The sequence below is a fragment of the Perna viridis genome, chromosome 15 (assembly GCF_037379345.1).
Source record: "Perna viridis isolate PV_CMFRI_1.1 ecotype Kerala chromosome 15, ASM3737934v1, whole genome shotgun sequence".
NCBI lineage: Eukaryota > Metazoa > Mollusca > Bivalvia > Mytilida > Mytilidae > Perna > Perna viridis.
In genome coordinates this window covers 8,704,646-8,729,103 of record NC_142459.1, presented here as the reverse complement: position 1 = coordinate 8,729,103, position 24,458 = coordinate 8,704,646, and the positions used below count along the sequence as shown (strand labels likewise).

Genomic DNA, 24,458 nt, shown 5'->3' with positions numbered 1-24,458 from the left:
GACAGTTTACCTGTTATTTTAGGAAATATTATAGTAGTAAACTAATTATTTAAATTTCGGGATAATGAAATTACAACCCAATGTGCGATGTTCTCGTAGAATGATTAAAAAAAACGACATAGTACTTGAATAGTATATATACAATGCTAGGGTATTGTCGACAAATACATCCTGTATGTGTATACAACTTAGGGACGGGGCAAAATGCAAGGCTTGAGTATGAATTCACCAAAATTTTGTCAGTGTTTTCTCAATCACTCACTTAATTGATTGGCTAGTTTAATTTCCCCCTTCTCATTGATGAGCTCACTTAATGTTCTTTCATTGATATATCTCAAAACACAAACCTACCTCACCTAGCCTTTTTAGAATCACAATACCACAACCCTCTCCTCTACAATATCCATCTGCATTTGCTGAAAATGCTTGACACTGGCCTGTTGGTGAAATCATCCTGGCACGACTCAATGGAACAAACAGGTCAGGTGAAACTATACTGTTTACTCCTCCACAAATTACCATTGAGCATCGACCTAAATTATAGAGGTCGATGATCACAACTTTCTGCTTTGTTACTCGAAAAAAAATTCGATCTAACCAACAATGTCCTGTTCTATCTTGTTCAAGTATGTGTATCCGACTTTGCCTCAGAATCATTTTTAATTCCTATATAATTAAACTTTTGGAACAGGATTATGATGCTACAAGATTGAAGTCACCACTACAGAAGTATTATGGTCGTCATCATGAACTCGTGGATCGTTGCGGTGTAGCTATCTACACCATGAAAACTGATTTTCTCAACGTGTCTTAGTTTTCCTTTCCTCGTCCACCCCAGACTTACTTGACTTTTATGAGGAATTCGACGGGTGTTCCTTAAGGAGCAAAGGACGTTTACCCTACCGGTGTACCTAGTCCGTGTTCCAAGTGTTTAGTGGAATCCGAGTTGCTCGTTTACTTTTGTTACTTTGTATGTATTATTTTGTTTATTTTATATTCTTTGTTGTGTATGTTTGTTTTCCATGTCTGATCTTTGTCCCTAGATTACATTCTTTTGATTGTCGCTAGAATCTTGGTTTCCTTGATTACTCTACCCCTTGTTTAGATATTGATAAAATATTATAGTGGATTTAGCTCACCTGATTTCAGATTTTGTACTCCAGCATCTATTGCCACAAGAGAAGAAGAACAAGCTGTATCAATCACCATACTTGGACCCAGAAGGTTGTAAACATATGACACCCGTGCTGATATAATACTCTGGGAAGTTCCTGTCAGGCTGTAGTTTGTCATAGTTGCTAAGTCATCACCTGACATTCCTTTGTAATCATCATTCATTACACCTTTAAATAATACAACGTCAATAATATACGGTAGAATACCCGTATTAGAGATTAGAACTTTAAAGCCAATCGTATTTAATGCACTTAATAGTCATATGTATATATAGCATTACAAAGAATTAAAGTGAGGAATATGATTAACATGTTTTTGAGGGGTTACAAATGATATCTTTTTTCACAATCTCATAATATTGTTTTCATTAACAGAGTTATATCCTAACAATCTTATCATAAATAATATGATGAAGGGGAAACATTTTAACGCTCCCGAAGAAACAATTTTTAAAAACAACTTTGATAATTTTTGTCAGCTCTGATTTGATATATTATACCAATAACCTTCAAATATGGTAAATTTTGTAATGATATATTTCCTAAAGCTAATTGTCATGGTCTGATATGTCTATTAGCCTTAATGTCCAGCATTCACAAGGAATTGTTGGTTGTCATGGTCCGAAATATCTGCAGTCGAATTGTCCGGAACTGGAAAAAATATGTTCCTTATCATTTGCGCAACGTCTTAAAAAGATTTCTTTTATTGAATTTGGTTTGGCTTCATTCTGTTAATTATGTCTTTTATTACGATTTGATTCATTTTCATGAATTGTTTCGTTTCGATTCTTTCTTTTATCGATTATTTTCGTTTCATTTTGTTTCATTTTCGTTTTGCAATTTTTATGACCCGAACATTATGTGTAATTTTGATTACGTAATTTCAGTAAACATCTGGGTGCCATACTGCAGACTATTATGACCAACCCTATTTTGGAAAAAAAACTATGATTTGTATTAAATTGTCGAAAATAACGAATATTTTCCAAGGCTGGTTTGGCTCTCAATCGCATACATACAAGTATACGCAAATGAAGCTGCCATTATGCTGTTTTTCAGCTCCTGAAAATGAAGGTGCAAACCGGATATTGATGCTTTTTCTTGCCATAAGTATACAGAGCCAAGTTGATAATACAACCATAAACTCTCCCTTCGGGAGCGTACCATTCCATCAACTGGAAGTTTTATCACTCTGTTACGGTTTTAAAGCTATAAGACTAAACAAAAAATAATAAATGTGATATCTGATTTTCTGGGACAATAACTCTGATGCAGAGACGTCATGAAACTGCGACCTAGTAAAGCATTTTGCACAGCTTTTCAAGCCAACGTAGAAAAATAGAAAGACCGTCTTCTCATTCTCTTTCTCCTATAGTTTAGATATAAACTTGAAATGAGTACTTTAAGCCTTGTGTTCTATGATATGGCGGTCATATTTAATGGGATAAAATTAGTAATTTAGAAATTCCAACAACTTTAATGACCGAAAGATATAATAGACAGAACTTTGAAAGTTTTGAAAATTTTAAGGATTTTGTTGGTTGAATTTTGAAGTTAATAAGCTAATTAGCTTCATGGGAGATATTTGTTTTTGGTTTGCTTATGTAGATCCATACCTAAGGTGAACGATTGTGTTTCTGGTAGCCACAAAAAAAAGCCTACCTATAAAGACACCGGTATTGGACCCCGTTATGACTGATGAAGTTATACCACCATCTTCCAAAGCCATATGTACACATTCCAGTACGTATCGCTGTTGCGGATCCATTCTCGCAGCTTCAATATCACTGATTCCAAACAACTTGTTATCAAATTCATCATGTCTACAAATTAAAATAAAACTTTATTTAGTATAGCTTTGAGCAAATATCATTGGTTTCCAAAACATTAACTAGAAATATGTCCAAGTATGTTTTCTATACAGATCAAATTTGTGTTGCCCTCATTTTCAATCTATGATAGTTTTGGATGATCACTGTTTTTTAAATGTACCTTTTCTAATTCTTTTCAGTCTTTTTTAAATACACCACATTATATGCAGATAATCAACAAACCTCTTGAGTAATCCAGCTTTCCGCACATATGTCTTTCCTACAGCATCTGGATCGCTGTCGTAAAATGCTTCAGCATTCCACCTCTCAGGAGGAATTTCCGTTATATGATTTTCTCCATTTACCAAGATTTTCCAGAATTCTTCGATGTTATCTGCCCCTGGAAATTTCCCACCAATTCCAACTATTGCAATAGCATCATCATTATCCATGGGAATGTTTTACATTTCTTCACATATGTTCGGTAAAATCCCTAAAATAACCATTGTTAAAAATTTTAATTTCATCAAGAATGCACGCATGTTGATCAATTATTGATTTGCTCATAAGTAGACGTTTTCAAAAACTAAGGTGCAATCAGTTTTATTTAGAAGCAAATGTAACACATTTTCTATTATGAAATAGTGACGTGTCAAGTTATTCCGAAAAAAGGGATTCGCTCTATTGATGTCCTGTTTTTTTAGACATATAATCAACCAAATTTTCGAGCACAAGGAGCGGACCCTAGGCACCCATTTCCATCTGGATCCACCTATGTTAAGAGCTTTTTTAAGGTTTTTTTTTAATTTCCTACAGCTTATATAAAGGTCAAGGTAAAAGACAGAAGGGATATGAAAAAGTTAATATACTCTATGGCAATATTTAGACAAAAAACCGGAAAGTTGGTAAGAACCGCAATTCCATACTTCCTACAGGCCGGTGGGTTTAACCAGGAGCTAAACCTGTTCAACTTACATTTGATGGTTTTCGATGTACTAGTATTGTTATATAGACATGCACAAATTTTCACTGGGCAAACAAGTCTTATTATTCTAACATTTTATGACATGTGAATTTCGTATTTACAATGAAAAAAAGTTCCTTTTCTTTCCTTTCTTTTCCGATAATATCCAACATGCGTGTAACGGTTTACCACGTGGTCATGTTCATCATTGTTTTTTTCGCACACATTGCTTAAAGAACATGACCACACCGACATAAAACTAATATGGTGGAGGCATGTGCATTGTCTATAGATGCGATCATCAGGAGGTTTGGCATTCTGGAATTTTCACTTTTAACTTAGCGAGCAGAAGCGCAAGCTATAATATCCTTTTAAGTTTAATTCAGAGTATTGTTCGAAGTCCGGAAATGTAATAGTTCTCCACGGATAGTGGGAATATTTAACACATAAATTGTGTTGTAACATAGGCACATCATACTGAAGCAACTGACAGGCATAGTTTTGTCTACCCCAGACTTGACTTCTATGAGCAACACTGTGGGTATTTCTAAAAATGCAGAGGACGCTTACCTTTCCGGTGCAACTGGTCCATGTTCCCTGTTTTTAATGGAGTCCGAGTTGCTCTTTGCTTTTGTTACTTTGTATGTATGATTTAAGTTCCTTTATGTTCTTTGTTGTGTATGTCTGTTTTCCATGTCTGGTTTTTGTTCCTGGATTGTATTCTTTCGATTACCGCTATAACCTTGGTTCCCTTGATAATTTTTTTTCAGATATTCCAAACACGATTCCATTTCTTATCTAAGAAAATACAATTAGAACTATATTTTATACATGGCGGGTTATGTTCTTGAACATCAAGTTGAACTACGGACAGAAATTTTCATGAATATATTGTATGAAGCAGAAAAAAAGAGGATGAAATGCATTGAAATTTTAATGACAAAATGCAAATATTAAAGTTAAAATAACTTGGCGTCACATAAATATGATACTTTTAAATTTGAATAAAAATATTTTCTATACTCTGGGTCATCTACAACCGACGACATCAATTTTTTATATTTCTCCAAAATAACTGACCTGACGCAAATGAATTCAATAATCCCGCACTCAGGGCGTTTTGCCAAGATTGGCGACCTCAATAATACGACCGTAGATCGTCGATTAAAAATATACATCGTTTGAGGTCAGAATATTAAATATTTAATTTTTTTCTAGAAGGTACTGGCCATTATTTTTATTTCAAGAATCTGCCAACTAGCCACTCTCTCCCCATCAGCATAAAATTGGTCGTCCTCGAACGTTTGAGTGTTTTCTAACACAACTAAAAACTTGAAAAGAAAGATTTTGTACAAGACCCTTTTTTCTTTGAAACCAGAAAAGTGGAAAATTGTCAGGCTGATTTAATCCCTTAAAATTTGCTTGTGTTTTGAATACTTCTGAATGTTACCATAACCCATACTTCAGTATTTTAACACAAAATAAGACAAATTAGTGCCACATGTAAAATAAATAAAAAGTTGCTTCTGTTATGGCCAATCCACATACATGTGTGCAGGTTTCTGAATTATTGTAAAAAAAAACTCCTGCTAAATGGCATGTTGTGTAGAGATTCTATAATTTTGGATCAGTGTGTGCTCTAACAGACTCCATCTAATATTTGCTTCATGCAACCCATCTTGAAACAGAAACAACAGAATTTTTCAAACCAGGGCAGGAGCTTCCAAATTTAACAAAGCAATTAATACATGATATTTTTTTTTCAAACTTCCACTGAAAAAATAATCGTCCACATAAAGTCGTGAAGATTGGAGATAAGATTGCTATAAAAAAATATTCATTATTGTCACCCTACTGTTCACAATTGCGACCATTTCTAACAGTAATTTTACTTCCCTGTTTACATATTTAATATTTGTTAAGAAAGTAATGACATTTATGAGGAGAGTTTTTTGTATAGATATTTCCTGACTTTTTGCATAGTTCTGAATGTACATGTAACACCAAACTTTTAACCGGGGTATAAACCCTATAAAAACTCATTTGTTGTATATCACCATTCTTAATTACATTTAATACAATTATCATTCAAATTTAACATTAACACAACATTATCATAGGTGCTTGGTATAAGTTACATAATATAAATGTTTCTTTGTACCAAGTCATTTACTAAGAGACACTTTTTCACAATAATCAATATAATATTTCACATGTCACAACTTTCATGGGTTCAAATAATAACCAATCCAAGCTCTAATAGTACCATCAACTTCATTTAAGATCTACGACCTTTCAAGTTTCATAATTGTCATACCTTTACATTTTTTATCTTAATTTTTTTCAACAATTTTCATCAACACTTATTTCAGTGGTGACAAGATGATTCGGACCAAAACGAAAATGGACCATTACAAAATCGGACCATCAATATAAAAAAAAATGTACATGTACGTGTTCTAATGACATTTTATACTACAAGTGGTAATCCAGCAATAACAATGTAAACTAGAATTGCCATTGCGAGCAATATCGAATATCGCCTCCGGCAACCGTTTAAGTTCCCAATTTTAATATTGTATTGTTATGCCTATTCAACTTCTTTCACACACCTATTATCAAATTTATAGCTTTTCATGTTGTTGAGATAATGCAATGTCCCAGATTGTGACCTAAGGCAGCCGTTTTGAAAATGATAAAGTTTAATTAAATTTGTTCAAAGAATAAAAAACATATGGCCGTGTAAAAACAGTGGAAGAGTAATCAAGCGAACCAAGGTTATAGCGGTAATCAAAAGTATGTAATCCAGGGACAAAGACCAGACATGGAAAATAGACATACACAACAAAGAACATAAAGTAACTAAAATCATACTTACAAAGTCACAAAAGTAAATGAGCAACTCGGACTCCACAAAAATCTGGGAGCATGGACCAGGTGCACCGGTAGGGTAAGCGTCCTCTGCTTTTCTAAAAACACCCGCCGAGTTGCTCATAAAAAGTCAAGTCCAGGGTAGACAAACGACGGAAGGAAATCTATGACCCGTTGGACAAATCAGTTTTCATGGTGCTTATGGATACACCATAACGATCCACGAGTTCATGATAACGGCCATAAAACTTCTGTAGTGATGACCTCAATCTTGTACCAACATAACCCTGTTCCATAAGCCTATTTGTTAGAGTTCTAGCGCGATACAAAAAGTCTGCGTAGTTTCGGCAAGCTCTGGCATAACGTATGAGTTGTGATATGAACACTCCATACGCAGGAGCCGAAGGGATGTTGCCACAGATGAAAGGAAAGTTGACATTTATGAATGTCATCACGTTTGTCGTAAAGTTTGGTCAATAGTTTTCCTTTACCATCGATTTCAAAGTGTAGGTCAAGATATGAGGCTGACTTCACAGTGTCTGTAGTATCCTTTATCTCAAGTTCTTTTGGGTAGATGCGATGTATCAAATCCCCGAAATTAGGATTTTTTAAGGATAATACGTCATCTATATAGCGGAAACTGAGATTGAAGGATCTATCCAAACGATATTCTTTCTTTCTGATCAGATCAGCTATAAAGTCAGCCTCATAAGAGTGAAGGAATAGGGCAGCTAGTAAAGGAGCACAATTTGTTCCCATTGGAATGCCGACCGTTTGTTGAAAAACACGTCCACCACACTGGACAAATATGTTGTCAATTAAAAATTCCAGCATTTTGTAAACATCTTCCTCTGTATATTTGGAAGATGATTTGGAATTATTTCTTACAAAGTATGAGAAATCTCTACCAAGAACTATATATTTGTATCTAGGTGTACCGTCTTTTTTTTGAAAAACAACGATGTATAATGTTTTTAAGTCGGGATTTTAACTGAGTATGGGGAATAGAAGTTTACAGTGTTGAAAAATTTACAAAATTTACATGTTGGATTCCATGCAATTTTCAGATTTTTTCGTTGCAATGGCAACTCGCAACATATCGATTCACTTGTCTTTTCGTTATCTTTATTAGGCACATTGAGTTCTACCACCATACCAAATTTCAAGTTTCTAGCCACCTAGGTTTCCGAGATATTGCAAAAAATCATTGGAAGAAAAATAATAAGAATAATAGAAATAAAAATAATAATAATAATAAGAAGAAGAAGAAGAAGAAGAAGAAGAAACAGTACAATAACAATATGTACATAATTAGAAACGGGGCATAAACAATAAGTCGCAAAACTTCAATACTGCATACTGGCGCCCTCTTCGACAAGTGTTGCACTTTAACACAGATGAAATTGATTGTTTGCGAGACTATGTTCAAATGTGTACATTGTTGGTGTTCTTTATCTTACATACACCATGTAATTGATGTTGAAGGCTACTTTCTGCAAATTCAAACTCCTATTAATTATTGGTGAAAAGGTCAATGAGACAACATTCAGATTAAAATATTGCCAAAAGATGCATGGTTTTCTGGGTTTTGAACAATTTGAGGTGATGAGGGGAAAATATCATTGACATTCAAATTGAAAAAATTGAAAAAAAAACGTTTTTCTGGGTTATCATTTTGAGATGATCATTCAATTATGAACAATGGAGGGATATGGAGTAAATGTACTACAAGTCTAATGTTTTCGGTAAAATAAAATACTTATAGTGACAGTCTTGGGGAACAATAAACTTGCTATTTCCTTCATACCCAATAAATAAGTATATAATGTCTTACATGTAAAAGAACTATAAGATAACGAATGATTCATTGGTGAAGAGAAGCGAATGACTTATAACAATAGCAAGGACCCATTACATGACATATGATCCAAGTGTGAATATAATCAATTTTATACATCGTTACACATTGTATGTGAATAGTTTCACTATTCTAATGAGTTGCGTGCCAAAGGACTATTGACCGAACATTATTTTCCTCACTATTGCCGATCCCGAAACTGTTTGGGCATAACCATTTCATTCTGAATTATCGACATTCATATTTATTCAAGGTCGAGTCCAAGTATTTGAAATTTCAGTAAGACGACAGAAACATTATTAAGTCGTCAGGTCTTTTTGTGTGCCTGCTGCCCCCTTAAGGTTTAAAATAAGTGACTAATGTAAATGTTATATAGAATAACTGATTTCCTGATATAACGTATTTTGTCTAATTCAGTCATTGGCATAGATATGTGTCAATTATGTTTTTCGATATAACAAAAACAGGTCAGCCTGTCTAGTTACACAAAAGAAAAACATCGGAAGCACTAGGCGGATGGATCTGTCCGGAATTTGACCGATTCAATTCTAAAATAATAGTTAAACTGGTTGAATTTTTATCATTGCTTTTTTTCTTTGATCCTTGCTTCGGACCAAAATTCTAGGAAGAGTTCTTGTTCTTTATTTCTAGTTCTTTCCAACTAAAGTTGTTAGCGCAACCTGGTGAATGGAACTACTTTGATTCGCGTATGACTACAATTATTCCAGCAATTGTTTTTTCAAGAAGAAATTCTCCTTACTGCATCCGTGGTTAGTTTTAGTATAGCGGAAATGGCCGAGTATATCTGATCGCTACAAGCAAAGAAAAATGTCTAAAATATATAGTTATAAGAACAGTAACCATTGATTTATTTGAGAACCCCAAAAAGGTTTTGTGCTGAAGCTACCTCGTGTTTAAAATCTTTTTTGCTAAAATTAAAGATTTTAACTAACCTATAAAAATATCGTTCGTATCAGAAAAGCTCCCTCAAACTCACCTAGGGTCGCCTGCTATTATAAACTGTGTATTAGGTCAAATTCTCCATGAAAAATGTTTTATTTCAAAATTCAAAAAGACAAAAGAAATGCAATTATATTTCCATTATCGAAATCATTCACCTGTATCACGAGGTTTTCTGGTCTTAATTAAATCTACCAGGCTTATTAATTGAGATAACCCAGCGGCATAGAAAGAACGATACACAGAGTGTCACTATTTATGTGCACCATCCTGTTCATCAAGTCCTAAAAATAGTGTGCAAAGTAGTTGTGTTTTCGCCACGCGGGGATGTATGCCTAATGAAAATGATAAGCAGACAGAAAACGAGAAGAACTTTAGTCTTCTTACTTTCTAAACACGATTAGTGCATTCATACACAGATCATTGGACCGCTCTACATTATATATACAAGCTATTTTTGAAGATTTATCATTTTTTTGGGCACGTATATGCATTTTCAATGTACCCAAACGGAGATTGAGAACCAATGACGTAGCACTTCCATATATGGTAAGTGGGTGTTACATCCGGTTTTCATTTATGCATATTTATTTGGTAGTCGTGATAACACAAATAATTCATTTTAACTTTATTTAGCACTAACCTGATGAGAAAACGTTTGTTATACTCGTTATACTATACAAACTATAGTTTTTTTTAAATATAAACGTTTAAAAACGATATTTTTGTGTCATGTCTCCTTTAACTCAATATACATACAATGTATAAAAATATCTGCGATATTGCTTGGATTTCAAAAGTTGTGATTAAGTGAAAATTAATTCAAACTCTGTGATAAAAGTTTTAATGTGATATCACTTGTACTTAATTAGTATTATCTGTCATGTATACATAAATACCACATGTATCAGTATTCACACACTTACTTACTTACATACATGTATATATACAATTACTTATGAACTAATTATATCAATGTTGAAAAAAGTTTTGATCTTTTCCTGATATATCAATACTTAGACATAAATGATTATTTGATATGCTTTTTTTAAATCAGTTCAGTTCTACTAAGGATCCCATGGGTCTTCATTTGGTTAATTCACATTATTCTGAATTAGATGAAAGAGTAATCAAGGGAACGAAGGTTATAGCGGTAATCAAAAGAATGTAATCCAGGGACAAAGACCAGACATGGAAAACAGACATACACAACATAGAACATAAAGTAACTGAAATCATACATACAAAGTAAAAAAAGTAAATGAGCAACTCGGACTCCACTAAAAACTGGAAGCATGAAAATTATGATTAACAGACAGGTAGCTACTTCAGGTGACCGCCTTCCGAATTGAAGGAGGTAGTAAAGGGGCAGATAACCCAACGGTAAATATCGACTAAATCTGCTGATTCCACGGGGTCGTGTTTCACGTGGATACTAAAATTGTTATTTATTTCTTATACGCACTAGACAAGGTAAGTTAGATGTTTCTATTATATTTTATTTATAGTTTATAAGTATTACTTATAATTGTAAACGGTTGTCAATTTTTAAATATTTTAAAATTATGATTTTGTGGTAAAAGTGGTTGCCGCATTTATCATGCTTCTTAGCAAATGAAAAATGAAGTAGTGAACGACACCTATTGGCACTTTTTCTGAAGCGATGAAATTTAGTTTTATAGTTAAGTATGATTGAGTTTAAGTGTTATTTCATTGCAATTTACATAAATTTGTCATTTTTACAATTATTCATGTCATCAGTTATCTCTCTTTTCTTGTTCATAAAATACACATAACTAAAGTTATTTTAAATTGCAATATAAGATATATATAAGATAAGATATATATATTCGTCCTGAATATTCAATACAAACATTTTACTGTTTGTGTGTTAGTATTTTCTGTAGATTTTCAAACTCCAATTTCATCATTAAAGAAGGGGGTGGTAACCAAAGCTAAGTTTTAATTACATTTGTATCTGTCCATCCTATATGAAAGTTTGTGGATTATGCAAATCACCCTTACAATAAATGCAAAATAAATAAAAAAACAATTATTGAATGCACATAAAAGTAAATTGTTTGAAAAAAAATAAGCAGTTTATTCTGGATGTTATCTTCCCCCTAAAATGTGAAATAAGATACTATTTTATAATACAAACCTATACTTCATGTAGGGAAGATTTGGAAGATGAAACATTGAAATTACTGTAAGTATGAGTTTGTTAAATAATTTATAATTGATTAGTATGTTTGCTGTAAATCAGAATAGAAAATGTTTATCTTATTTGGCTGCAGGGTTCATATTTGAATATTTGTTTATATTTTTTATTTGATGTAGATATATTTTTATGGCAAAATTATAGAACAAAAATATAAGGGCATCGTAAGACAACTTACACAATGCAGACATTGAACGGACACTTTATGATCGAAATGGCGCCAAATTTTCCGATCTTGGCGGAAGTCGATCTGATTGGTCTACGTTTTTTTTTCCAAAGAAATTATGCAAATAAGATGTTGCTAGGCGATAAAGACCGCCATGGCAGAAACAAGTTTACAATGAGAATCCTCGTCAGGAATTTAAAGAAGGCGGAATTACAAATTTAACGGACCGAAAATGATGTAAACCGTAAAAAATCAATGGTCGATGCATGGCTTTTTATTTTAGTTATTCATTTGGCGAAAAAATGAAACATATTTTTTATCACTATTTTTTTGTCCAAAAGTGGTCGGGTGACACAGAGAATACGACTTTATTGACACCTACCCTCGTTTAAATTGTACTAAATGACTTGCTCATTCGTTAAGCCAAACGGTTTCTCACTAAACTTTGAATCGTTAAATTCCGGTGAGATCTTAATTCTTGGTCCCAATATTTATATTGTCAAAAGCATGTCATGTTTACAATGATCGGGTTGCTAGGAGATGTTGTTTACGTTTAGTCGTTTTTTTTCCCAAAAACCGAAGAACCCAGATTGCATTTCGGCGTTGGTTCGGATATCTCGGATTTATTCTACACAAATAACGTACAATGCCGAGAAGTTGGTCAAACAGACGAACTCGATTTTGTTGGTTGTTGCGAACAAGATAGCAGTGTGTACATTTGGTAAAAAGGAGGAGACATTTCGAGGTAGAAAAATTCAAAAAAAAATACAATATTGACGATATTTGGGTAACTGAGTGACAAGCAATATACATGTAGTATGTCCAAATCAAGAATAATTCAAAAACAATGAAACAAAACTAGGAGCATTATCAGTATATTTGATGATATTTAGAATCACATGCATTAATATCAAATAAATATGCAACCTCCCTACCCCTTTTAAAAAAATATTGATAGTACAAGTACATACAGAATTTGTAATATTTTGATAGACAGACCTTTGTCAATAAATATATAAAGTACAACTTCTATTTTATTCTGAGTTTGGGGGGGGGGCATATTTTGGATATAAATATTCTGACACTGACATAGTTGAAAATAAACATTCTGGTCTATCGCCCTCCTATACTGGAAATAAATAAATTTCTAACCTCAGTTTTAAATACTTAATACACCGAAATGGTATTAAATAATCGTTCCACAATATAGTTGTAAATGACCTGCAAAATTTCAAAAGTAAATATTCTAACCATAACGTGATCTCAGAAACCGTTGTAGGGTAAGTCTCGTCATGTGACCCCGTGATTTCACGAGAATGGGTCCTAGTCTAGAGAGCGATGAATTCAGTGAAGGGCAAAACATATTTCCGACCCCCCTCAATATCAAATGATCACCCCATAACCCATGAAGTAAGTGTAAGTTTACCAATAACTCAAAAAGTTATGCTGTGATTGAAAAAAACTGTACTTTTAGTTTCGGCCACTCATCAGACTGTCTTCTTACTTTTGATTGACACGAAATTAAGAGCAAGCATAGGTTTTCAAAGAGTATTTGATAAGCATGCCCTCAAATTATAAGAACTGTAACAAATTGAGCCAAGAACTTCCTGAAACAAAAAGTGATTTTTGTTTGGAATATGAATTATCATATATTTATTATAACTGTACACAATCCTGTAATGATGCATTATAGCCACTCATTATGTGTCACTTTTTTGTTTGATAAAATTTTCAATAAATTATTGATATTAATAGAAATTTACCTTGCTTCAGTTTTAATTATAATTAATAAATGTCAGACCCTTTATACTAGAAAATTGCAAAGGTTAAAGGTTAATTAAAAAAGTGAAAATCACTAGCCCCCACACCCCAGACCAACCAACAGACACCCTTTTTCTGAATCAACCACATCGTATACTCATGGTTGCTATTGAGATTTTTTTTCTGGTCACCATGGAAACCAATGTTGCCTGGTTTAGTTTTGAATAATAGAATTATAACTTTAGATAGTGATCTTAAATCAATAAAGGTTTATTCATTTTAGAACATGCGAAAATATATCACAATAATGGTTCGTTGCTATGATAATTAATGGTTGCTATGTAATCTTTTGGGTAACTATGGAAGACCATGTTCCTAGGAGTAGTTTTTTACAATATAAATTGAAGTTTATATTATTTTAGTAACAATGCACAAAAATATCCTCAGATGTAACTATTACATAAGACAGTTATTATTTTTCTTGCAACATTAAAAACTTGTTTGAATTTCTCACTAAGAGTCAAAATTCACCATAAATCTCTTTATTATAACATATACTAAAAACTGCGGGTCTATCATGAACATTTCAAAGTTTATTCTATGTGTTGATCCCAGAAACAATCATTCCATATTTTCATCAAATAAAGCTATATAAATCCGTGAAAGACATAGAAGTTTCACATGGTGCAGTTTGATACATGTATGACCACAGAGTTAGAGAGCAACCATTCAGTTTATGGGGTGGGGGTGGGGGTGCTGAGATCAAATTTTCTATCTTGTCTTTATCTTGAGAAAATCATAGGTCTTGCTTTAAAAAATATAAATATATACATGTATACAAGAAATATTAGACAATAAAACTGTAGATACTTCCTTTCTATTTCTTGCTAATCTAATTTGAATACTGCTTTTTCATTTCAAATTTGATCCTAACCCCCATTTATAAACCAAATGGTAAAAAATGTACTTCCTAGTCATACGTCCAAAGGAAGACTAGGATTTATTATTATTATTATTATTATTATTATTATTATTATTATTTGTTATCATTTAGGGTTGGTGAATTGACCTATATATGGAATAAAGGGCTAGTGAAACAAACATGTTCCTTATGTCATTATGATTATCTGAATAAAGTGAATGAACCAGAAATTGTACCACGAGGTGCTACACCAAGGGAAAACCATTTTAAACCATTTCATTTTTATAGGGGGAGGGGGCTATTCTGCCTTTTATTTTGGGAAGGTATAGGTTATGGCTTTTTTTTTTAACATAAACAAAAATAATAGGACAATAAAATATGTCTACTTTTTAGGTCACCTGGTCGAAGTCCAAGTGAGCTATTGCCATCATTTGGCGTCCATCGTCCGTCATCGTCGTTAAAATTTTTCAAGACTCTTCTCCTCTCACACTACCTGACCAATTGGAACAAACTTGGTATGAATGTATGCTACATAGAACTGATGTGGGATTTATGATCTGTCTAAAAAGATGGCTGCCGTTACTAAAATAGAACATAGGAGTCAGACAGTAGTTTTTCGCATATATCTCCAAAACCATTAGGTTTAGCCAAATTCTTGCAATTGCTGAAATGACCCTTGATATAAGGTCTGCAAAAGTCTTGAAGGGATCTAAGTTGTCAGACGACTCTTTCTAAGATTTATTGCCTTTGAGGGTGGAAAATAGTGGGTTTTTTGGGATTTTTTTAGAGTTTTCAGCCAACAACTTGAAAATTTTGATAGATACAAAGAAACTTTCAATAGCTGAAATGTTGGTTACAAAGGTCAAGGCCTCATCAATGGATGTGGTCTGAACTTTGAATCATAAGACCAATAATCAAAATTATCATGATGAGATGAATAAGGAGCACTTTACAGAGTGTTTCAAAGACACCCTCCATTTCGCCAAGTCCACGTGATAAGGGAGTATGAGGAAAAGCTCTGGCAAATGGACGGACTCACAGATGAGGACGTGCCACGCGTGACGGACGATTCTGACACTTATGACACTGATGACTATTCCAAACTGTGTTTCGGATGAGGGGGAGAGCGATGACTTAGAAAAGTACAATGACCTAGACGAAATCTCTGATTTCATTGATCCAGCTAATGAGGTTTTGTGCAACAACAGTGGCAACGCGGAGCCACCAAAGTCCATTCGGAAGGACAAACACATTGTGATATGTTTGATTGGGGGTAGGGGGTGCATAACAAATGCAACACAAAACATGCCCTTCCAAGGAATGTATGTCTTCGGTGCTTTTCCGTTCTTAACCACCGAGACGTGTCAACCAATGATTTTGATACCAGAATATATGGAACAATAACATCAAAAATATCCCTACCGCCTCCTCCAAAGAAAAAAATCTGATCTTTCAGCAATTGTTTCTGTCTTTTGAACACTTATATTTGATAATTAGATAATATTTGATAATTAGATAACTTAAAATTGTGAAATGTATAATACAAATTTCCCATCTACATACCCACAACGAAAATGAATCAAGGACAGTCACAACGACACTAAAAGAACATGTATTACTTTGTCGAAGACAAGTTTAATTGAATTAATGTTCATTTGTGGACTAAAGTTGACAGAATAGTGTGGCCATATTTTAATATTTTACTATAACATGTACTTGTAGAAAATGTGGGGTCAAACATTTGTCTATTCTGTGTTTAATGGAGTTGCAAAATTATACATGTAAGCATTATCAATAGAAAAATTAATATACCTCAATTTAGAATTCACTACTCTGACAGAAGTAATTACATACAAGTGCAATGTCAGGTTACTTACAACACAACAAGTCGTATTTACCCTAAAATGCTTAAAAGCATCTGAAAAAATACACCAATAACAAGAAAATATTGACATGATTGTTGCACTAAATTGTGGTGTGCCTCAAATCAAATACACATCAAATAACTTAAAGAGAGTTGTACACCTGTGCACTGATATGGTGTATATTTTGTACTTCTATATAGTCCAATCCAAGATGAATTACTGGGAATTACCATTTGGCTGTTGACATTCATTTCATTAAAATTTTAAATAATTTTTGGAGCGTCTCCACAAGATAAAAATGGAAAGGCATCCCTCCGAGTACATGTGTCTCCATAAATACAGATGTCCTGATGAGGACTGTTATGAAGTATTCACTTGAAGGGACTTCATATTACTATTAGTATTATATAGTCCCTGTCACATGTAAATATAATTTTATATTTTTGTTTTTATCGTCGGAGCTTTTGCAAGAAATGCCATGTTTCATATACAGACTTCATTCTCTAAACTATAACCTCTCATGCTTTATCATCGAGGAGTAATTACTCGATCAGTATGATTCACGTATTAATTTCCGACAAAACAAATCTGTTGCATTGACTTAGTTAACTTACTGAGAGTTGAAAAAATCTCTGAACCCAGCAATATTGGCTGTCTTATTTTATTAATAAATCTAGTTTAAAATCGTCTTGAATCATAAATTATATACAGTGTAGTAAATCAGTGTAAATTAACCTGTTTTACGACTTAAAAAATGTACAGAATAATGTAAGAAACGACCGACAAATCAGCTTCTTGTTTACATCCAATTTGGCGGGAAATTATACGATTGTCACCGGAGTTCTACGGGAATTTACGAACTTCATTTGTTAACAAATCGTCCCGTAGAAACAAACATGGTGGGTTTTCCCGTAAGGATTTGTTACGCACGATTAAAGCAAATTAGTGACTCGTAGGTACTAACTGTTACACCTCATGCATATATGCGAACTATCTTCAGATTAAATAAGAGAGACGTCTCTAGCGGTACGTCCCAAACAATATAAAAATAGAGGTTCAATTCGAAAATGTAACGTCGAGTATAATAAATATTCATTTAATGATCCGATTAGTGTCATTTTTTCCCGGATTTTTTTCCGACGCAATCGATATAGTTTCTTTTTTAACCCTCTGACCTTAAATACGCTTCTCAATTGAAACAAGTCACCTGATCGTAATTCTGTTTCCCGATTGGCCAAATATTTATAACTTAGTGGCGTTCGAAAAAACTCTATCGAAAATCGAAATTGCGTGCCATGTGTTATGTTCTGAATGAAATGTAGAAAATTATAAGTAAAATGAAAAAAAATACTGCGTCGTCTATCTTTCTTCAAAGTATAGTACTTGTTTAATTTTTTTACTGTGGAACATCCTTTTGTGAGTACCTGTTTGACTGATGACTATCATTGGGACCAATGTATTTTTAAAATACACACACGTTCCTGTTGACCTCACTTTGTGATTTGCATCACTTTAAAAACTATTGTTATGGATTCAATTGTACAATCAACCTAGTTTCAGGAATTGCTTTTATTTGATCTACCTAATTGAAGTAAGGGACAACTGATACACGTTATTCTGCTTCATACCTTAACATTATCCGATACACAAGTGGTACATGATGTTTTAAAGCCAAATTTCATGACAAATGTGATGATATTTACTTTACAATATTAAACTTTCGTTTTCTAAGTCGAAATACACGAACATCTTAATCCTAAGTAGTATACATACCAGAGTTTCATGTAATCCATTACTGCTGTACATGTGCACGGACATCCGTCATCACAATTTATTTGACCAATGAAGTTTCTCTCATAGATGACGGAAGATATATTTAGTTAGATTTCACGTCTTACCGTATTGGTGACCAACCGAATTTGACGCTTACCTGATTAACCAATTTACAGTATGACGGATGCCAGTGGTTGAACAGAGCATTTTTTTTCTAATAAGTTAACCTGATATTCATAACAGTTCATAATAAACATTAATTTGGGTTTTGACCGAATGTCGCACGGAATTTGAAATTTAATTACAGATTTAAAAAAATATGTTTTAAGGGTAGTCATCAAACACCGTTGCCTCAAAAACCGTAGTACATATCTGAAATCTCATCGGAAAAAGCATGCAAGATTTTCATGAGAAATCTAGCAAAAATAATCAAAATGCAGTTATATAAAGATGAAACCTATAAAATGATAGTATTCTTTCGGATATGAATAAAACAGTCATGTGAATATAGGAAGCCTTTTAAATATCCGTTATATTTATACCCTATTAAACTCTTACCTGAACAAAACTACTGTGTGTACAAATGTGTGTACAAATAAACCAACATTAATAATTTCGTATTTGTGCTGTTCTTGTATATATAGATACTAAATCTTGTATCCAATCAAAAGCTTCAAAGGTATGACATATTAGTAGCCAATCACACTGATCTTTGATAAAGCAGATAAATATTATCTGAAATTTTCATATTGTTTAATTAATGCAGAGTTATTCTCCATGCGATTAGTTTACGGACTGTTTAGATTGTGTTTGATGTGTGAATCGGTGCAACATTTACAAATATTTTTATTTTCATGGTTATAAATTTTGAAACGAAAACATTGTATCTTACAGGTTCTAAATTAAAAACGGTACTGCTCACCGTGTTTTTTTTTTTTTTTTTTTTTTTTACAAAAATATAGTCTTTAAAGCACATTCTTACAAAATAAAATTTGTTGGACTTATTAACTGTCCGAAAAAAACGTATTCGTAAACGATACGATTTTCAAATTATTATCTATTTGTTGGGCCTTGTTCTTCCAAATAAATATATTGGACCAGTAAATGCACCCCAAAGTACAAAGTACCTTTTTTTAGGATATCGAACTACAGTACATCGAATCTTGCCCAGCTCGTACCTGAGGTTACTTCTCCAAATCCAGTCCACTGTATGCTCTAAGCTAGCTTTTAGAAACTGTGAGCATTCTTTGAGTTTTTATCTGTTTTTGTCTATATTTTTTATGCTGAGGTATTCAACAGGGACAATTGTATGTATAATTGAATTAATTTTATGGAGCGTTTAAATGAGGTGATTTCGTTGAATATAAAAACTTGTATTTATATGAATGGACGCATACGTTCGATGTAATATATTAAGGAAGATTTTTTATTGTTTTTTTTTAACTTTATTATCTAGAATTTGTTTCACTTTACTTAAAGCGAAACCTAAGGTCATTTTGATTAACTGAAAGTCTTCTTCGATTCAGATGTTCGACACCTTGGTTATTTTGACTTTTGTACGAACGGATACTGTTTTGTAGTCGTCAAAGGTACGACTTCTTTTAAGGGATAAACATGACTCCTATGGTAAAAACGAATCTAATACATCTTAAATGATGAGATTCCTGGAGATGACATTCTAAACTGTATTAAGAATTTGAAAACTGGAAAAGTCTAAAGCGATGATTAAACAACATTAGAACAACATGCAAGACCTAGGGTAAGGGACATAACTCTTGAAATCAATGATATGTTTGTATCATATTCAATTTCACCAAAGCCTATCAAGCGTACATTAAAAATGAATGAAATCAGTCCAAATTAATTTTATACTTACATGAGATTGATGTAAAATGCTGAATACAAACGTTCCAATGATTTGTAAGAGTTGTGTCCCTAACCCTAAGTCTACCTCCTTAAATATATGAGAACTCATTTTGCAAAGCCCATGTTGCAGATCGAATCGAGAAGGTTGTGTTTATTCATTTGTTATTCAATACAGAATATTAAGATACGGTTAAGAATATTCTACGGTGTATCATTAAAAATGCACTAGAATGCAACCTTTTTTCAGTGATTAAATAATTCTTTTTTGATGAATTAAAAAAAATTCTATACATGTGATCTTTATATGTTACCTGTTTCCCGATACCTACAACACATGATTTCACTTAAATTACACATCAAAGTGTATTGGAGTCGAATGGTCTTTGACCCTGTAATAATGGCAAAATAGCAGAAAACTTAACCGTCCTTCACTTTGATAAGTACGATGTCCCAAAAATACAAAGATATATCTTTCCATCGACATATGGTATAGCCGTATACCCTCTAGGCCCATTAAACTCGAAAACTAATTTAAAGCACTTTTTAATACCTGTTCGTAGCACTATATAGTACCAGTGTTTACAAAGGGTGACCAATAGGTGCCCTCGAACCACCGTGGAATTACAGGTAGCTTAATTAGTAACTTAGTACGATTATTTACAAATGTTCTGAATTGTATACTGTTACGATAGTCTACCGACAATGACATTGTAACCGATGCTCAATTTTATTTCTGCCCTTGCTAGATGCAGTACCGTAGATGCCATTTATTGTTTGCAGTCGCTGATTCAGAAATGTTGTTTTCTTGCTGTTCTGGGGACTACTAGTAAGCCTTTGACTCTTTTTCTAGGGTATTTGTGGTTGAAGTTCTCATAGATGGGAATTACGGATAAACGTTTATCAGTGATTAAGTCTATATGCACTCTTGTCGAACTATGTGTAAAAATTGATGCTATCCCAGTTGGTTTATGCAGGGTGAAGTACTTTCCCCCGTACTGTTCTCTTTTTATGTAAATGATTTCTAAATGGAGTTTATTAGCAGCAATAATTTGCAGAGTACAACAAATGTAATGGTATACTATGAACTTGAAAGTTTTCCTTTCATTATCAGATTCAATATTCAAATGAAAAATGTGTGTGACAATAGAAACAGTTGGGTACTTCACCTTAGGCAGATACTATTTACTTTCATTTCGTGTGATGTATCCATTTGATTAACCCGATAGAAATAAATATGTAACTAATTACTTTACCTATTAATATGGATTCCGTTCTCATTAGTTGCTTTACTTTACATTATAATTGGTCAGAGACGTCCTAAATATAACCTATTTAGCTTTTGAAACACATTCTTCCACCTTCCAGTTACCTTCTTTTTATGGTTTTAATGGTCCGTTTTTTTTTTTTTTTTGTTTTTTTTTTTTTTATTGGCCCGAGTTTTCTTTTTTATAGTCCAAATTGTCCTTTTTTACTGTCCGAGTTGTCTTTTATGTCAAAATATACAGTCAAAGATATCTATTTACAAAAACTGCCAGTCCACTCAGAATCAAAATGTTATCCCCTAAGTATAGTCTTCTGTATCTAAAAATCGCAGTTATCACTTCTTATTACCATGGAGAAATTGAATGCACTTAATTTGATAGAACCTTCATTATAAATACACATGTATATGAAATACATGCATCAGTGAATTCGACACCATTACACAGAGTACTAGTATTTGCTGATGACAAATACAAGTATTTAAACCACAACCATGATAAAAAAAAATTTTGCCTCCAGTCACGATGTATAAAATTGGGTAATTTGTCTAAAGCATGAATAATGCATTTAACACCCCAAAAAATCAGCGGGGAATATAGATATGGTCTTTTCGAACATTCATTGTAGTGCTCTCTCTTCTTTTTTTTTTATATAATAACTGATTTCTAACTGTTATCATAATGGCAAGATACATAGTATACAGTTATTAAATGGGTTGGATGCAATAGACCAGAATATTTGTCCTGAGGTACTGAGAATGATCATGCGCAATAGAACACTTGATCATTCTCAGTACAAAAAGACAAATGTTCTGGTCTATTGCATCCAACCCATTTAATAACTGTTTTATTACCTAATTTGTCTATGAGATATAATAAAGAATGGAAATGGGGAATATGTCAAAGAGACAACCATTCGACCAGGAATAGGAAATTGACCGCTCCATGTTTACGAATTAGCAGACGAGAGTCACATCTACGTTTTCAAACACGAGTTTTTTGTGTGTAAATTCCAATTCAATGAAGCGCTTAAAAAAAGTTCAACCAATCAAAAGGCTTAGATAAAGGACATTATGGGGTCAGTGCAATAGACTCCTCAAGGAGACTATTGCACCGTGCAAGAGTACATCGACAGTGCAATAGATCGCCCTGTCCTGAATAATTTTTGAAAATAGAGAAATATGTGTATATTTAATAAACAAGATAAAACCTTATAATTAGGTAATAGAGCTTTATATCATATTATTGTAAAATGAAGTATTACAAGCTTTCAATTCCAATTCACACAGTACATGTGTATTTTCATTATATAAGCAGGAAGTACAGGTAATTATGACAAGCCAAAGAGGACAAAATGAGTGTATTCTAATATTAAAAAATGATTTTTACTAATTTGATTTCTAATAGTACAAAATCATTTTTTATATTAAAAATTCAATTGAATTTCTAATATTAAAAATGATTTTTTAACATTAGAAATTGTTTGTTTTTTTGTTGGGGTTTAACGTCCGAGCAGCAATATTTCAGCTATATTCAGACAATGAACATAAAATGGATGATAAAATGAACATGAAATGAAAAAAAAAAGGATGGGTCACAAGGATAATAGGATCGACAAATTTTGATTGCCACTGGAAAAAGAGGGGATGGGTAAGGTCGGGCAATTTAGCCTCCTGTGGCGGAGGGCAAAGGTTCCTACTCCTATCGAATACCACAGCAGGGTTCTTTAACGTGCGAGGAACGTGGCATCTTTCCCAACACGGTGCACCACTATGGTTTGCGGTCCGGTTTTCCGTATTATAGCTTGACAACCCCAGCATGTAACACGCCAGGGGTACCCCATTCCACCACCTAGGGCACACATCCCAGTTGCTCTGTGGGCAGAGCGCCCTAGCCCCCGGCTAGGGTTCTGAGCACTATTTAGTCGCCTTATACGACAAGCTTAGTGCTGCTGCAGGCCTATTCTTTTAACACCCGGACCTGCACGGGACATTAGAAATTGATATTTTAATATTAGACAATGGATTTGTTGTATTCAATTAAGATTTTTTAATATAAGAAAATCACTTTATAATATCAAAACATATGACTGATTTTGCAACTTTGCAAAGCGATTTTTTTAATATTACAAATTCATTTTCTAATATTGAAAATTCAATTAGTAATGTTACTGAATCAGCAATCAGTAATTACAAAATGAATTTCTAATATTAAAACATGTTTTATGATATTAAAAAAGTGACTTTGTAATATTTTAAAAAAAAAAAATTTCCTATTAATACAAAATATTGATTTTTGTCCACTTTGGCTTGCCATAGGTAACGGTCTTTATCCTTGATGTTTGTTTGTTTGTTTGTTTGTTGGGGTTTAACGTCCGAGCAGCAATATTTCAGCTATATTCAGACGATGAACATGAAATAGATGATAAAATTAACATGAAAAGATGAAATGAAAAAGGGATGGGACACAAGGACAATGGGGTCGACAAATTTTGATTGCCACTGGAAATAGGGAGAGGTGGGTAGGGTCGGGCAATTTAGCCTCTTGTGGCGGCGCCTATAGTTCCTACTCCGGGAGAATACCACAGTAGGGTTCTTTAACGTGGCATCTTTCCCAACACGGTGCACCACTATGGTTTGCGGTCAGGTTTTCCTTATTATAGCCTGACAACCCCAGCATGTAACACGCCAGGGATATCCCATTCCACCACCTGGGGCACACATCCCAGTTGCTCTGTGGGCAGAGCGCCCTAGCCCCCGGCTAGGGTTCTGAGCACTATTTAGTCGCCTTTTACGACAAGCTTAGCGCTGCTGCAGGCCTATTATTTTAACACCCGGAAGTGCATTGCTTTATCCGTTGAGTTTTGGATTTTGTTTTGGTTTCTTGCTTGCTTGGATATTGGTATGTCATTTTGTATAAATATCCAAATTAAAAATAGGGAGATTGCTGGGTCAGAGGAAATTCAGAATAGATTAACGATTTT

The 24,458-nt window shown here is 33.4% G+C and overlaps 1 protein-coding gene across 2 annotated transcripts in view; it reads right to left on the bottom strand.

Moving 5' to 3' along the window:
- The window catches only part of LOC148596825 (uncharacterized), a 30,498-nt gene extending 11,524 nt beyond the window's left edge, over window positions 1-18,974 (bottom strand). Inside the window, exons 1-6 of one of the 2 annotated variants that reach the window (XM_088564301.1) lie at window positions 18,906-18,952; window positions 4,521-4,748; window positions 3,230-3,479; window positions 2,838-2,998; window positions 1,140-1,343; window positions 352-533 (exon numbers count right to left, since the gene is read on the bottom strand). In XM_088564301.1, coding sequence (XP_088420427.1) covers window positions 352-533; window positions 1,140-1,343; window positions 2,838-2,998; window positions 3,230-3,438 — 756 coding nt within the window. In that variant the 5' untranslated portion in view covers window positions 3,439-3,479; window positions 4,521-4,748; window positions 18,906-18,952. Of the gene's footprint in view, window positions 1-351; window positions 534-1,139; window positions 1,344-2,837; window positions 2,999-3,229; window positions 3,480-4,520; window positions 4,749-18,905 lie in introns of both variants that reach the window. The other variant, XM_088564300.1, reaches the window with a different exon arrangement.
- Window positions 18,975-24,458: the final 5,484 nt, after the last annotated feature.